This window comes from Plectrocnemia conspersa, unplaced genomic scaffold, assembly GCF_051122295.1.
Source record: "Plectrocnemia conspersa isolate PC_06_02 unplaced genomic scaffold, ASM5112229v1 ptg000011l, whole genome shotgun sequence".
NCBI classification, from domain to species: domain Eukaryota; kingdom Metazoa; phylum Arthropoda; class Insecta; order Trichoptera; family Polycentropodidae; genus Plectrocnemia; species Plectrocnemia conspersa.
Genome location: NW_028277175.1, coordinates 3,925,001 through 3,942,854, shown reverse-complemented (window position 1 = coordinate 3,942,854; position 17,854 = coordinate 3,925,001). Strand labels below are relative to the sequence as shown.

General features: G+C 30.7%; 2 protein-coding genes and 1 long non-coding RNA gene across 10 annotated transcripts in view; 1 reads left to right on the top strand and 2 right to left on the bottom strand.

Annotated features, from left to right (window-relative positions):
- The window catches only part of LOC148229146 (uncharacterized), a 148,590-nt gene that overhangs the window by 25,329 nt on the left and 105,407 nt on the right, over nt 1-17,854 (top strand). The window lies entirely within an intron of this gene.
- Rpn9 (regulatory particle non-ATPase 9) lies at nt 1,535-4,923 on the bottom strand. Its single transcript, XM_088196679.1, has 7 exons — nt 4,725-4,923; nt 4,422-4,535; nt 4,072-4,356; nt 3,609-3,765; nt 3,354-3,542; nt 1,818-1,958; nt 1,535-1,746 (listed from the first exon to the last, which is right to left on the bottom strand). The coding sequence occupies exons 1-7, from the start codon at nt 4,838-4,840 to the stop codon at nt 1,588-1,590; spliced, it is 1,161 nt and encodes a 386-aa protein (XP_088052805.1). The 5' UTR covers nt 4,841-4,923; the 3' UTR covers nt 1,535-1,587.
- Nucleotides 7,341-17,854, bottom strand: part of hoe1 (OCA2 melanosomal transmembrane protein hoepel1) — a 95,028-nt gene continuing 84,514 nt past the window's right edge. For all 8 annotated transcript variants that reach the window (XM_088198446.1, XM_088198444.1, XM_088198445.1 and 5 more), the window contains 14 exons: nt 14,227-14,370; nt 13,909-14,134; nt 13,753-13,834; nt 11,966-12,101; nt 11,227-11,888; nt 11,041-11,156; nt 10,838-10,976; nt 8,837-8,972; nt 8,582-8,775; nt 8,420-8,513; nt 8,210-8,352; nt 8,025-8,135; nt 7,811-7,958; nt 7,341-7,667 (listed from right to left, as the gene is read on the bottom strand). In XM_088198446.1, the coding sequence (XP_088054572.1) occupies nt 7,489-7,667; nt 7,811-7,958; nt 8,025-8,135; nt 8,210-8,352; nt 8,420-8,513; nt 8,582-8,775; nt 8,837-8,972; nt 10,838-10,976; nt 11,041-11,156; nt 11,227-11,888; nt 11,966-12,101; nt 13,753-13,834; nt 13,909-14,134; nt 14,227-14,370 (2,510 nt within the window). In that variant the 3' untranslated portion in view covers nt 7,341-7,488. The remainder of the gene's footprint in view (nt 7,668-7,810; nt 7,959-8,024; nt 8,136-8,209; nt 8,353-8,419; nt 8,514-8,581; nt 8,776-8,836; nt 8,973-10,837; nt 10,977-11,040; nt 11,157-11,226; nt 11,889-11,965; nt 12,102-13,752; nt 13,835-13,908; nt 14,135-14,226; nt 14,371-17,854) is intronic.

Sequence of the window (17,854 nt, the reverse complement as noted above, 5' to 3'; positions counted from 1 at the left end):
TATCATGGTCTGCATCAATTTATTTAAAAGCTTTTTTGTCTTGAACAATTAGAACCAGCCAATTTAATCCTTTCATTATATATAAGTATGCACTGGTATCTTTGTGTTGATTCTCACGCTCAAAAATTAAATCTTTTAGGTCTGCTTTAGCAATTGCATTGATTTGGTATTTGCTTTGTTAAATCAACTGTCGCAGATTTACACTAATGAATTGCAGTGGTCTAATGGATGAACCCGACAGACTTAAAGGATTAAATACAAAATACTCTGTTTTTACTTCACTTAAACTATTTATAAGAAACTGGTGGGTGTGTTTGTCAAATGTTTTAGTGAAACTGGTACACCATACAATATTTGTTAATAAATCCTTTCATTGTAAATACTGTATGTTTTTATTCCGAAAATTTTTAAAAATCAAGCCGTAAAGCTTATTTTTAGGGTATCCCTGATATTGATTATTTAAAACTTTCACGTTTTTTTCCTATTTATATTCAGTATTTTTTTTAATAAAGTTGCGGACTGTTTTAAATTATTTAGTGGACCTCGGGTTCTAGATACATTACATCTTAAAGGGAAATAAATGGAGGTAAAGAAGCCTCAATAAACAAATAAATGAAATTGCATATATTATATTTAAGGCTCTGCTCAGACGAGTTGGTACAAATGTAACGATTAAGTTGACCAAATTTCCAAAGCTTCAATCCGGTTTTGGTTAAGTAAAAACGGATTAAATTTATACAAATAATTTTAATTAAACAAATGCTTATGTCATAGTTTTACAAATATGTAATAGTCATTTAGATTTTTGATCGTGCAATGATAAATATAATATATTCGTAATATAAATTATACAACAACCAATTAGAGTATTTTTTAAAACGATAAAGAATAGTTTTTAGATTTTGTATATATTATATATTAAAATAAATGTGTATTATTAGTGAAAATATATTTTTACTGGCATTTAAGTATAATCATTTCGAATACATTTTCGCCGGTAGATATATATTTCTACTAGTGAAAATTTATTATGTCACTGACAGGCGCTAGTGAAATTAAATTCTGCTCCAAACTGTCATTTGATAGACGTGAAATATCCGTTTAAGTATTCAATCCAAGTTATTGAAGTCAGCTAATTATAAGAATATTGCTTATTTTCGATATAAATGATTTTTCTATTTTTCCGAACAAACACATTGTTTTTATTTTCTTTACTTCACAATCTGTCTTTTGACAATAATTCTTTTTCGCCCGCTCCCTTCCATTTTTGTTTGTTTTATAAATTATTCTATAAAAAAAGGACCTAAGAATCAAATACATAGATGACTTCAGAAGCAATGTATATAAGATAGTCCATTTTGCTAAATGTTGACAAAATTTGATGTCCGCTATTCAATATGTAGTAATATTCAGGTAAATTTATTATAAAATGATTTTACATATGATTTTGTATACTATAAAAATTGGATATATCTTTGAAATGTGAATTGTATCATTTAATCGTATTCTTAAGATCTTACAAAAAAAAACTCAATTTCATATAAAGTAATTATATTTATTGTATTTAAAACGTGTATATAAAAAAAATCAAACATCAGCTATAATTTCCTTTCCCATATTTTCCAATGTACGGACTGCATTTGAAACATTCAATCTCCAATGATCAATGTTATAAGCGAGAGCCAAAATGCTGTCTCTTTCCTCCGCCCTTGGTCTTACCCACTGGATGCGAATCTCTTTAGAAACCTAGAAAAGATACAATAGTTAAATATCCACTCTCATATTTACATATTCTAACAATATAATATTGCACTTACCTGATCGATTGCGCCTTTGATGAGCTTATGAGCTAAAGCTTTCATAACCAAGGGCTCTACATCATCTTCGCTGAGTCTAGTTTTTTCAGCGATATCAGCAAATGAGAAAGTACGTTTAGCAGAAAGACCGTTTGAAGCCATCTGAAACATAAAGTTTTGGGGTTATTTATTGAACTTCAAAACCCAAATTTCACAATTTTTTTTATTAAATGCATCAATGTGTAAATTGCAACAAAAATTTAACCTTTTCACCCTTTGAGTAGTGAGTTCATTTTACATATTTATCCATAATAATTTATTTTATATATTTTTTATATATTAATCGGCTTTTGTGGATTTTTTAATATCAATTCAAAGGCTCTAAATATTTTTTATAAAATTAATACAAAATATTTGTTATGTTCATTTATTTTATTGATATTATTTTTTATAAAAATCATTTACATTAAATCAAATTTAAAAAAATATATATAAATGTTTTTTCAGTTATATATGTAAATATATAACTATCTGGGATACTTCAAAGTAGTGAAAGATGAACTACCGTATATGTACAGTAGACCCCCCAATAACACGGTAAATTAGGAACGAGCTATTTGGGTACGTGTAGTTGAGGACTAGAAAATACTCATATAATTTTTTGCAATACATACATACAAATCAGGTGAGTGTGGTGAGATACCTTCTTTTTGGCTCGTTCACACATAAAGTAACGGGCACTCAAATAGCACGTCCCCAATTTACCGTGTTATTGGGGGGGTCTACTATACTTCTAAAAATACTTTATAAGCTGTTCGTTTTTGGTTTTGTCTAAGAGTGCAAATAAAAAACAATAAGACAACACGGTACAAAAATCTTTTTGTCCTATTTTTTTTATTTACATTAATTTACTGTATTGTCGATTTTTTTTGGAACAATAATACAAGTTTGGTTGAAGAGTTGAAGGGAAGAATCATCGATCTCCTCCCATTTCCCTAAACCTATTTAGGCTGTAATGTTGCAATAGAAAAATCACCTTCGTTCAGAACTTCTGTTGCAACTTCCCAACTACAACTTTGTTTTTGACTTTGTGTTTTGTCGAGCAAAACCATGTGAGAAATCTGTATTTTGGAACATCTAAGAATTTGAAGAAACTAAACTTTAAGCGGCCATGCAATATCTAATATATTTATATTTTTTGACAGCACATAGATAACAATTTGCATTGTCTCTTGCACCAAATCAACGACCACAATGGTTTCGCCTATAAAGACCCACACATAAGAAACTCTTGATTAGAAAGGTTGTACATTTGTAGGCGGCTTTTTTAGCAGGAAGTATTCATTTGATGAGATCCAAGTCTTATATTTAATTCAAGTAAATTTGTCTTTTTTGGTTTGAAGTCATAATAAAAGGTAACTTCAAAATACATTTAATTTTTGTTGCCAATCATGAGTTAAATATTAGGGTACATAAATTATAATGCTTGAAGCTTTGAAGATCGGGATAAATGAGAATTAATCTTTTCTTGTAAATTTTTTGTTAAAAACTATTTACCTCCATAAGACGTAGCAGTGAAATTTTTTGACGGAGACGAATTTCATGAGCTGTCAAATCGCTGACAGTTGACCATGACGGACGTAACTTTTCAAAAGCAGCAACATCACCGCGATCGACTGCTCTAACCACATCTACCAACCAAGCGTTTTCTGTGTTTTTCAGACTTTCGACAATCGGATGAGATAACTGTAATAAAAATATTTGATTATGTGAATGCAAAAATAAAATATTATTATCGACTTGAGTACAAACCAATTCTCCGAGATTATAAATATCATCTCCCAAAAGAGCAGCGAGTCCAAGATAGAACGCTTGTTGTGCCCTTTTTTCAGGCGAACCCAAACTTTCACCGGCACAGCCGAGTTGTCTGAGGGCTGCTCTATAATATAACGCATGAGAGCCTTCCAATCTGTAAAAATATCAATTGAAACTTTCTTGAACATTCTGGAAAGAATTAGTAGTTATTATATTATGATTCTGATCAACCATTACATGAGTTATCCTAGATTTTCCCAACCTCGAGATTTATTGATTTTTGTAATAATAAGTTTATAAATATTAAAAATAAATGCCATTAAATTAGATTTTGATATCAGTATGGTGTCTCACCACTAACATAATAGTTGTAGATTGTTTTTACCTGATTGTAATGCATTGAAATAACGCATCATATTGCAAAGGAATATTTAATGAATAAATAATAATAACAAATTACCGATAATATTCAGCGGCTAGCTGATAATATCGTCCGTGAACAGACGTCACACCGTCGGCGTCCTCCAAAGTGTTTTCCAATTCTTCGATGATTTTCTTTGTGCTTTCCATGTCCTTTAACTCTTGCAAAAATAACTGTCCTTGCAATACTTTGCATAGTGAGAAAGCTTCACTGTTGTTCTTGACTTTAGGTTCAAACTTTTCTAGGAAAGCGATGGCATCCTTTTTGTTTTTAAACTGACGTATGACGAACGCTATTATTTCTATTAACGAAAGCGGATTGATTCTGAAACGTTATTATAAACAATAAATATGTATATAATAAATATAAATAACACAGAAAATACAAACTTTGTCTCTAGCGTTGACAGGAAATTGTTGTACAAATTTATAAGCTGCTCTCCTTCTTGCAACTCTGCACATTGCACAAAAGTTTCGAGTTTTAACGTCAACTGGTGCCATAACCTAAAAATTAAATGACATAAAAAACAAGATGGCGGGTCAGGATGACATGATGATGATGATGGGCAACATATTTGTCGATTCATCATTCTAACCATAGAATTATCTAAGGCATATCTAACACTTATACTACATATTGATGTTACTATCAAGCTCAACGTAACATGAGATTAATGCAAAAAGATGATTTACTTTTTGTTATAGAGGTCATCGAGCGTAGCCCAGTGTGACGCGAGGGGTCCACCAGCGGCTATTTTCTCCGCCAAGAATTCTGCTGCGTTGGGGCCCATGCCGGAAGTGCGGGACATCAGCTCCTGAAGACACTTGTTAAAATGATCGGCTCACCGGCTTAGCGAAGTTTGACACAAGCGCTAAATTTGGCCACAACACTACTTTTTTCGTCCGAGATCACGCTCAATAGTGACTTTCATAATAATTTGCTGTACGAGTATTTTTTGGTCGTTGCAGTGTAATTTTTGAGCATAAATGCAATTTATTTTTTGTCAAATAAATGTTTTATATATTATTTTAGTATACTGTGTACAACTTTATCTAATAATAAAATATTAAGTGTGCCTAAAAATGCAAATTAAAATATTAAGGTTTAACAAAGAAAAACTAAATTCAAAAAAATAAATATGTTGACCGTCGAGAGATCGAAATATATTTAATCAGGTGTAGAACGAGATCATACTATGTCTTTTTGTCATTGTTTATGCACGCACACAAACGCATTTTCTATTCAAGCCCGATGACGTCAAGTACGCGTGGCTTCTTTTTTGTGACAAATTGCTTGACATCGTCAATGGTAAAGTGATAAAAAAATAAGATGACCAGATGTTTTCCTTTGAAGGGGATTATTATCCTTAAAAATTGTGTCCTCCTTTGTCTTTCTCACACAAAAATTTCAGAGATGGCCTTGTTTTGCTCCTGCAGCACTCGTAAATGAACAAAAAAAAAAATCAAGGTGACAATTTTTTGTATCTATTGCTATTTTCAAAATCTCTTGTATAACTTTCGCTAATTTTTCCGGAAATATATTGTGTAAATGAAATTTTTTTCTGAACCTGTAAAATCACCCACAACTATCGATAAATTTATAATCGCTTTCATCAAATCCTTCCATTTTTTTTAAACGAGCAAATACTTTTAAGGCTATTTGTTTTATGAGTTAATATTTCAACGATAAGCTCTTTTCGTTGCAATCTTTAATCCGTTTAAATAAGCAATTTCCATTTGTAGATTATATTCTCCTAAAATTACAAAAAATATCTATATGTTCCAGTCGATCAGAAATATTCATTTTTTCTTGTAAAGAAATACATTTAAACATACCCTATAAGTAAAAATAAAAATAGCGGTTAAAAAATTAATAATCTCCCCCGTATCACTCGGAGCTCAGGACCAGGGCTGTGGAATTGGAGTCATAAAAAATCGATCGACTCCGACTTCTTTTTAACCCTTTCCACCACGACCAATAATTTTTTAATTGTTCGTCGTGTGCCATGCGTTTCAAGTTGGAAATATGAAGTAAACAAAAGTTATTATACACTTAATCAAATACTCATGGCGTGGTCACACGTATCCACATACAATGGCGCGGCACTAATCTAAGCGAATGACATCCAGGGTCATGTTTCTACACTGGTCATATTTACATGTATTTACTAATTACTTTCACACCTAATTCGCTAACATATCATCTGACTCACATCCTGGCATAAACAGAACTCGACTACATTTCCAATATGTCAATTTTTAAATTCAAGGTCGGATTCTGATTCGGACATTGCGAAAAAGTCGGAGTTGGGAAAAATTTTCAATGACTCCACAGCTCTGCTCAGGACACAAGGCCATACCGAACGGCAGTAAGAGACGAACACAAAGACAAGAATATAAAATGCATCGATTGCACGTGGTATGAGAGTAAGCGAGACCAATCTATGTGACGTATATCGTGCTCTCGTGCAATCTATCGAGTGTGACGTATATCGTGCTCTCGAGGAGTTGGAGCGTGTTGTCGGGGATGAATCACAAATTTTGCTCCTACTAGCCAACATTTAAACTCTAAATACACGTATACAATTATTTTTTATGTAGATTATAATTTAATATATTTGTATATAGATCATGGGGGCGATTGGAAACTTCTCTTAAACACAAATAACTCACAATAAGCTGATTACATATAAAGTAAATCTTTTTAATCATTGTAACTTTGAAGTGAAATAAAAGATAATTTCATATTCAATAAATAAATTTATTTTATTCATTATACATTATAACTTAATTTTAAATAAATGCTTTAAATAACTGAAAACATTCAATTTCATGAAAATATTTACAATTTTGTATTTTTATAACATAAATATGTACAAATTAATATAAAAAATTACCTATTTTACAATTACGATAAATTTAATTTTTGGTCCCTAGAACCCTAAAGAATATGTAAAAAAATATCGAATGATACAAAATAATAATAATCTAAATTTTATTAATACTTTAGCATTATATCAAATTGTTTAAAATTTATATAAAATTAATATTATATGTAAATACAATAGTTATATCGTTATATTTCGTAAAGCGTGCTTCGATGACATAAAAATATAGATTTAAAAATTTATCGTAAGACCAGCTTATACAAAATTAAACAAAATTTTCTATTTTTCATTTCACATTTACAAAAATATCATAGAATGTCACATTAAGAAGTTTGTCGACATACTCATTATATGTCCATACGATAATAATATTTTTTATAATTTTAATTTAACAATAAAAAAAATATTTATTTGGCTTATATTTTTGAAACCATTTCACATAGAATAATATCCGAAAAATATGACGGTCGATTAAATTGAACAATATACATGGATATACGTATAGCCGAATTTAGTATTGTATAAACGGGACCAGCCCTATTTTTATTGCTTTTTAATTGACTATATCGTTAGTGCCATTCGAGCACTACATGACATACTAACAAATAACCCGTTATGACAGTAACAGAACCCAGCATAACAGGGAATCCTACTTTGAAGTACTCCATAAATGAGAAACGATATCCGTGCTGTTCGGCGACTCCGGCACACACCACATTAGCTGACGCACCGATCAGAGTGCCGTTTCCTATAATGAGAAATCAATGTATTACAATAACTATTATGTTTAAAAGCCTATATGAATATATGGTATTTAAATCTGGTGTATAGCAAAAATTCCAACATCAAAGTAATCCAAAACATCGGCAAGATATATATTGACAATAATACCTCCTAAACAAGCTCCGAAAGCTAAAGCCCAAATCAGAGGCTGCATTGGTAGATTCAATTCAGGATTGTTTCCCAAGTCTGTGGCAATCCTAATCATCATCGTTGTTAATGGAATATTATCTACAAACGCTGATGCTACTGCTGATACCTATAATAAGAAATAGCATGATAATGGTAATTTTATGTTTTAATATTAACAAGTGTAAGATCATACCCATAATATTAGCAAAATTGCTACAGCTAATCTTGAATCTTCAGAGACAGACATGATGACGTTCTCGGTTTGTTTGCCGATCCAATTAATTAATCCTAATTTTGACAATGCCTAAGTAAAAATAATATTATTATTGCAATATCTTAATGAGGACCTCATAGAATATTTCAAATTATATAAATTACCTCCATGAGTATAAATAATGCAGCGAAGAACAACAGCGTGGACCATTCCACTCGAGCTAATACTGCTTCCATGTCGTTCCTATCTGATAATATAAGCAATAGCAGAGCTCCTAAAAGAGCAGTCCATCCGAGTGAAAGTCGTTCTATATTAAAAAATCAATTAAAATCATCTCCGACTATGAATTATAATAACAAAAGTCAAATACGTACGTAATTCTGGAAGCGAGTGCAGGAAGAAGAACAATATCACAAAAATCACGGCGATGGTGCTCTTCACCAATAAAACTTTGTCTCTAATCGGATACTGTAATTAGATGTTAGTTCATTAATCAATCAATAAAAATAAGTATTACATCTCTTAGAGATCCATACTTTATCAGTGAGTTCCTGAAGAGTGGCTTTGTAAGTCGCCGTTCCAACTTTGCCAGATTTCATCTTCTTCTTAAGTTGAGTTAGAAGACGGTTCACCTTTTTCATGAGAGTCGCTCTTACAATGTCTTCGTCTTTGGAGTAACTCGATAGGGAAGAAGCTGCCCTTTGCCAGATTGATATCTCGTGACGCATTTCTATCAACAGTATCATAATACGTTAAACTGAACTATAATACTAAAAAATAAACTGAATTACCTTGTACTTCAATGGGCTCAGAGTGTCTCAGACTGTTTATGTCTCTAAAGTAATACCGAATGTGTATGTACGTTTGTACGACGACCAGTAAGATTCCGATGGACATGTGCATTGTGAAAGTTGTAAAATTGATACCCTAAAAAGAAACATACTTTAATAAAATGTGATATATAGTGCTCAGTCGTATTGATTCAATATTTTGTCTTTTTTTTTAAATTATCAAAATCGAGATTTCCACAAAAATGGTTCTTTAACCCTTTCATCGCGGATGGCTTCTATAGAAGTCATCCGCGAAAATCGCTAGTACTCATTGGACACCTAAAGGTGCCATAAACCTTTGAGCTTACTTTATACGTGTAGTGATAAATATAATATTACAAATCTAGTCAATGTCAAGACCAGTGTTTCTTGAAAATTTTACATTTTTATGTATTCTAATATAATATATTAAATCTTTTGCATTATATTTATTATTCTTTGATTTAAGCTACAAAAGTAAACATTTTAATAATAGTTTCAAAGTTAGTAAAAAATATTTATTGGTTATTTATCTTATATAAAAATAATAAAATAATTTTATTTTATTATTTAAGGCCGCAAGAATTAAGTAGATTTTTGTACACGAAAATGTGTAAAAAAGTTCGTTATTTTATTTAAATTTCTAATATAAAATATTTTTGCTTTGTTTAATTTATTCTGTACAATTTTTTACCGGAGTTACAATTTTCTTAATATCTTGAACAGCCACCATTTTAAAATAAAATGGCGGATTAAGCTAACTAATGAACATAGATAAGATATTTACATAAGGTATTTTAAAAATGGTGGGAATTAATTGTACTTCGGTTCAAATATAATAGTTTCCACTATGCATTTAATACTTATCATTTAAAAATTAATATTGTGCATTATATATACTTAGTGTGCGGTTTATCTTTAAACCTGTTGACAATTGCGAAACGTACATTTTCTGTTCAAACCAAAACCTAACCTAAGCGAATTAACTAAGCAGCAAAAAATATTGGGGGGTGTACGTAAATTGTATAGCAAAAATTATTAATTATTTTTTGTTTTTTTTTATTTGTTTTTATTTACATGAAAATAAATAAATAAAATAATTAAAAATAAATTTAATATTTTAAGATTATTTTAATCAAATTTTTAAATTTGGAGTCGGAGTTGGACTTTGGGAAAAAGTCGGTGTCAGAGTCAGGAAAAATTTCTAACGACTCCTCAGACCTGGTATAAAGTCTTCAAAAACCGTTATGTCCCACATAAATGACAATGATTTTAATATTTATTTTTAAGCAATTTATATTATATAATGTTTTTGCTCTTTAATTTTTTTTAACAAAACTACGCTATTTTCAAATTTTTGAATCGCTACCATTTTGAAAAATTGACGAATTTTGCTAACTTAGCTAAGATACTTTTACAAGGTGCATTTAAAAATAGTTTACCGGTGATTTGATTAAAACTATGACAGTTATTGTGTCTACAAAACTGCAGTTTTTATTAATAAATAGTAGTTTTCATAAAAATGGAAAGGGATTAAAATAACTTTCTCGCTGCATAGCATAATAAATAGTGAATTATTAAATTGAGAAAAGCATTAATTTTTGAATGCTTAGAAATCTTGAAATTTTATTTTAAAAATATTAAAATAATTTAATTTATTACTTATGGGTCACCTCTATATAAATGTCTGATTTTATACAGAAACTTATACTGACAAATTATAATAAATAAAAAAACAGTTAATAAATATTAAGAATTAGAATAATAGTTTCTGAATTTAATTGTATATATTGAATGAAATATATTTCTTGAATATGTATTTTTCATAATAAAAAAACCTATAGTTTATCTTAATTAATAATCCTAAAATATTGATAAAAATATTATATTTGCTCTTCTATTATATAAAGAGAATATTAAAATTTTGCGACATATCTCAATAATCTTCTATATAAAATATACACAAATATTTAATTTACTAACCGCTTCTTGGATTTGTTGATTTGAAGCTATTATAACATTCGGTGGGTCTCCTACTGGGGTGAGTGTGCCTCCGACGTTAGAGAAAATTATCATCGACATTAAAATTGGCACCGGATTCAACTCCATAACTTCGCATAATCTATAAAAGAGATATAAACAGCGTTACAATATTAATATGCCAAATATCCACGTCGATAACACACCTTATTGTCACAGGTGTCATCAGCAGCACTGTTGTAACGTTATCCAAAAATGACGACATAACAGCCGTGAACAGGCAAAGGCAGTTAATCAAAGGCCAAACTCTTCCTCCAGTCATCTATTACACAAATACATTAAATAATTAAATTATAAATATTTCATTTTAATGAATAGCAATAACGGCTTACTTTATATGCTAGAACAGCTAAATAATCGAATATTCCCGTCTCGGATAGAATAGCAACGATGACCATCATCGAGAATAGCAAGAGTAGCGTCTCAACGTCGATCCAAGATATGAGCTCGGAAGTTGTGGGGCGTTCTCCTAAGATGGCCAAAATTGCAATTGACATCGTGGACGCTAGGAGAGCGGCGAAAGTGCGATGGACGATCTCAAAGATGATCAAGATGTACAGTCCTAATAGAACTATAGCAGCGTATATGATCCCGGCTTCCACGTTGATCGGATGCGTGTTGTAGCTGATGGTTATCGGCGTGATCACTTGCTGGGTTGTGCTCATCATTATCATGATCAGCGAGTTGGTGGTCGATATGTTTTCGATCATCTCCAAGTCGAAAGTTTTGCTCTGTTCGACGACCGGCACAAAGTCTACCATGTCGCCGGCCACTAAAGGTATCCTCCACAAACTGGACACGTTCTTCTCGAAAACTAATAGTTTATGATCTAAATGGCTGATGTTCTGAATGTCGATCGGTTCGCTGTATTCCGCGGCTTCCACCCATATGTTTAGCCACGAATAGGATAGTTTACCGTATTGTTCAGGTACAAATGGTCCGCTTAAAGTTAACAGTATATTTTTTGGAATCGGATGATCGACTATGAAGAATGCTGAAATTCGATTAATTATTTTTAGTACATTATAGAAAATATATATATATATATAAAAATAGATAATATAATAATACTTTTGCTTCTATTGACAGGTATCGATATCTGTCTGGACATATCCACTTTTTCATTCTTCATCAGCAATATCGTAGTAAAAACTATCCAACTAATTAAGAGTATCAGTATTTTTGTGTTTTTCATCCATGGTTCTGTCTGTAAATAAATTAAAAACATAAGTAGATTAAAATATGACCATCGTAACCTAACAGGTTACCCCAATGCGTCACGATGGTCGAAAAAAAATAATTGTATTATCTAATACACAAAAAATAATAAAACAAAATAAAAAATCATAAAACATCAAAATTAAATAATACGAACTGGACCAGCTCCTCATAGCTAACATTAAACCAGGGCTGTGGAGTCGTTAAAAAAAAACACGACTCCGACTCCGATATTTACCAACAACACGACTCCACTCCGACTCCGACTCCGACTTCGACTCCGACTCAAAAAAGTTTAATTTGATAAAATTAAACTTTTTTGAGTCGGAGGTATTTTTGGTGTTTTCTACACGTTTTATATTTATACGCTATACACATTCATTATTACGCAATTAAAAATTCATAAATTTCATAATTTAAAAAATGCTCGGAGTCGCTCATTTTTCACGACTCCGACTCCGACTCCAACTCCGGCCAAAACACCACGACTCCACGACTCCAACTCCGACTCCGACTCTGACTCCACAGCCCTGCATTAAACAGGTCAATGTGTAATGCCAGCGTATTAAGAAGCTGGGTGGCCACAGCCATAGGACGGACGTCTACTTGAATTCCCGCTTCAAGAGATTTTATCACCGTTTTGGTGAAAGACAGAACGTTAGTAACAGTGGAACGAACGGGACGAAACTCATGCTGTTGATCCATCAAGACTTGCCGAAAGTGAATAAAGAGATATCTATGAATAATTATTTCAAATAATTTAGCAGGAGCTGACAACACTGCGACTGGTCTTTAGTTCTTTATATACAATTTGTCTCCTTTTTTATGAATAGGGGTGACTTTTGTGCATTTCCATAGATCAGGAAATAATGATGTCTTGAGAATTAAATCAAAAATACATTTTAGAGGAGCAGCGAGACTGACTTTACTACAACCAACAAACTATTAAATAAAAGATGCGTGCAAAATATTTAATTATGTCTATAGAAAAGCTCAAAAAACATTTATAGCTTTTCAGAAGTCAAAAGCAAAGAATCGTGTTGTCGCTTTCGTAGTGAGAACGCTTAGTTAGTGTACAGATAAATTACTGCATTGACTCTGGACGTTGCACTATGGTTGATTTTACACTATAAATGTGAGATTTGGACACTACTATTATTGTATCCGTTAAAAAATCAACTTATTCATTATTTAAAAAGTAGTATACTTATTGTATATTCATAAAAACAGACTGTTTAAAATTGCTGCTTGAGGGTAATGTTGTTGTATTTTAAAGCACTAGCTAATAGGTTAAAATTTGATAGAACTATATATATTTTTATAGTAAAAACATTTAGCCAAGCTTAAAACCATTAGTAAAATATTTATTATTTCGCACGCAACTAATTTCATATGTTGCACACAGATCTTCATGTTCTAATATTAATAAATAAAGAAAAATTCGCGCTTTGCGTTCGAAACCTTGTTATTTTATTAGTATAATACACAACCCTTTATAACTATCATTAAGAATTCAGAAATATTTATCACATAAGAATCATAATAAGATATCAACCTTTAGAATAATTTTGTTAGATAGTCACCAACGCCTATTTTTTTTATAATGTATAAAGAATGACTATCTGATCCAAATATCTTACTTTTTTGTGGCCTGTGACAGCGTCTGTGTCATCATGGTGTAGCATATCTTGCTGGTGTTGCTGTGAAGTGTCATGCTTGTTCCTATGAGTTACAAAAATATGTAATTTTCACCGCATCTTTAAACGAGTCATATCTAGACAGTGTCTATTACTTACAGCGTATTCAAATTTGGTGAACCATCCAACACGATCGGTGTTAAAAAACTAACTTTAGGCGATTCTTTAGCCTTATTGGAAGGGTCGTCGCTGTCAGAGGCACGACTCTGCATGCTGGTTGGCGAAGAGTTGTCCACGTCGCTCTTCTGCCTGGCCAGAGCCGGACGTATTTTTGGAACGCCCGACTCGGCGTCGACCATGTTTTTGCTATAATACGAATTTGAGCCTGAAATAAAATTGAACGTTAATTGACGGGTGTGTCCAAATAGTCATAAAATATGTGTAAGCTTATCGAGGGAGCGGTTGGCTCCAGCTTACCTATATTATTGTTTTCTGATGTGACTTTGTGCTGTGAGATGCCATTTGGCGTTGAGGGCGAAGATACGTCTACGTCCGAGGCGAGTTCGTTGTTGGTGCTGTTCTGGAGATCACCGGACAATATGCTGTTTACTAAAATTGGACCTGGAATGAAGGAAATGCATTCTTAAATCAAATCTATTAACTTCTTATGGCGATAAATGTGTAATTTTATAGAAAGACATCTGTCATTCAAAAAAATATTCTATAACTAAAAATAATTGTAACGCAGCATAAAATAATAATAAATAAATGTGTATAAATTAATTCACTATTCAAAGGGTTAATGAATAGGCAAGTAATGAAATTAAATTATACCAATTTCAAGCTTGAAAATATTATTGTATTAAAAAAAATCAGAAGTATATAAATACATTTACCATTACAAAATAATTATTATTTCATCGCGACTATATTCATGCGTTACACACGGATCTGGGTGTTTTTTTTAATATTATTTTAATACATATAATACAAAAATATGATATTAAATAATACTAATTTGAAACCTGATAATATTATTGAATTTTATAAAATCAGAAGTAGATAAAGAAATTCAGCAAAGCTAAGAACCATTAAGAGGATATTGAAATTTACGCACAAGAAAATTCCACATAGGTGATTGTTTGATTGTCAAATATATTTTTCTCCTAGTTCCAACTGCTTTGTATTTTTCTCTATTTTTAAGTAAAAATATGTAATTTTAGGAAATGTAAAGTATTTTTAAAACATTATATTTTAAAATTAACATATGTTATATATACATATATATTTTTTTGTATATGTATATTGACGTAGATACATACATATATGTGTATATTGATCATCTATGATCAGAATATTTGCAATAATCACTGAACCGTATTTTTTATAATATATATTAATACATATCTACAATAAAATCAATATAATATAAATCTTTAATAAAATATTAATTATTTCATTTAGCGTTTTTTTATAAATAAATTGATAAATAATTTATATTTTGATAACCAAGTAGATTCTCGTAATGATTGTTCAAAGGTACCAGTTTTATTTTTAGCATCAGGTTTAGCGAATATTTTACGGTCTTTTTAACGAGCACACATAATAAAGCGTTAATGACATCCTCTTTACACGCCAATTGAATTACATTTTCAAACCAGTATCTTTAAGATCTTATGTCTTCATTCAGAAATTAGTTATCTAGAACAAACTCATGCTAATCAAATTATATTATCCAGACGATAACGACGACGATACGCGACTCAAAAGTGTGTTTATCAATATTTTGGGTTGCTTTAAGAAAATGAGATGATAGGGACAGATAGACTTTCACAATATATAAGAACGTTTCTAATAAAATGGGTACATCCACCGATTCTAGAATAAAACTAGAGTACATTTAGACTTGTGGTGGAAGTAAAGTGTACTACCGCTTTAAATCAGTAATAAATTAAATAATTTATAAGAGATTTATGTTGCGTCATGGTTTCATGTCCACGAAAACTTTTGATGCGTTGATTGCTGATCCTATCGCTGCTTTCGAAACAGTCTACGAGCTACGTGATCTAAGCATCGTGTCGCTAATTTTATCATTTGATCCTCGTGAAAAGGATGAATGATACGTGCAAACAACAAAATTAGGACGGATTAAGGTGCATCGTCATGACATAGGTCATGTTTGTTCAACAGAGAGATGTTACTTGAGATATTCTGATAAGATTTTACGCCGCAATTCCTTACAAATTAATTTTAGTGTAATTAAAATCATTCCATTGATTGACACCAGTAACTTTTTAAATATTATAAACTCCTCTCCTGCCTGGCTACATTTTTAAATAGCGCAAAAGCAACTTGATGTATTGGTCCTTCTTAAACTGGATACCGACCTTACACTTACTGATATGTTATTAATGATTTTAAAAATTGTTTTAATACATGGAAAATGTGATATTAAGTAATATCGATTTCAAACCTAAAAATATTGTTGAGTTTTATATTATCAAAATTAGATAAAGAAATTCAGCAAAGCTAAAAACCATTATAATGATATTAATTAGGGCGTAAACCCAAACATGCCGTCTCTTTTTCAATTATGAATAAAGATGAAATGGATTGCTCTCGAACTGACTGTGTTAACGCAAATAGGGTAGAGTAAGGAAACGATTATTTATGACATTGTTAACAACAATTACAATTTTTAATCAAAAATTTTTTTTAAGAATAAAAAAATCAGTAACAAATTAATTATTTTACAATTTATTTCTAATACAACTAAAAAATAAATTCATTGCCGTTAAAATTATTAATCTTATAAGAGTTAATAATAATGTTGTAATTTACAAATAAAAAAAATATTACTATTTAATAAGATTGCCATAAGAGTGACGCAGGCTAAAATCAAAGTCTTTAAATCAATGCTATTTATTTTATTAATTAAACTACTATTACAGTTTATAATAAATAGTTTTTTATTTTAATTATTCATCCATGAGATTAAGAAAATCTAGAAAAAAAAGAAGCTGTAATGATCGATCAGAATTATAATTATATAAAAATCACTAATTCATTGATAGAGAAGAAAGAGCAGATGACCTAAATTAGATCCCTGCGGTACTCCGGATGCAGCGAAATACTCACCGGAGCAATGCAGCGAAGTTGCCTAATTTCCAAAAAGATATTCATGATAAACTATTTGGAATAGTTAGTGACCATGGAACGACGCGGACGAAAACCGCGTTTTTGATCCACGATTTATGGAAATATTTGTGAATAATTCTTTTTAGCAACTTGGCAGGTGTGGGAAGAACTGCGAGCTCTCCCAAGTTTTCGATACACTGTTTATGTGGATCAAAATAACTTTTATACATTTACACGAATCAGGAAAGGTTAATGTAAGGTTAATGTAAAAGAGATTAATTTAATAGCTCTTCAATATAAAGTCCGGTCCTGTGTGGCTATTTGATTTGAGCTTCACTTTTACATACGAAAAAATATCAGATACTGTATAATTCGTTCTAGATGAAATTACGATTGAAATAAAAAATAAATAATAATAATACTCACAATGTGCGATAATTTCTTCAGTTGCTCGAATTTTGAACCAAGCTTGTTTATTCTTTATCAAAATATGGAAACAAATGGTAAAGCTTCGATTTGAATCACTGCGCATGCGTAGTTTTTTTAATGATTATGTTCGTATATATAATATTATGTTATATTTGGACTTGTTTAATTAATCAATTGTGTACGTGGTGAATTTAAGAATAGCAACAATTGCCAAATAAGTATATATCATACAATTGTTGACAGTTCAAGTAGAATTACATACTTCTTCTGCCCCACTCTTTGGTACGATTAACATATCGTAAACATGTTTTGACCAAAAGGAAAATATCTTGAATAACGAGTTAGATAAATGTAATTGTTAATATTACATAGATGTTATTATAAGATAAAAATAATAATAATCTATTTTTTTAAATATGACACATAAATAAATAAGTTAATTGTATACTCACAACAATTTATGATGAGGAAAATCTTATTAAAATAAAACTAAAACAAAAGCTATTGAATTGAGGTTTTTTTAAATATGAGCCAAAAA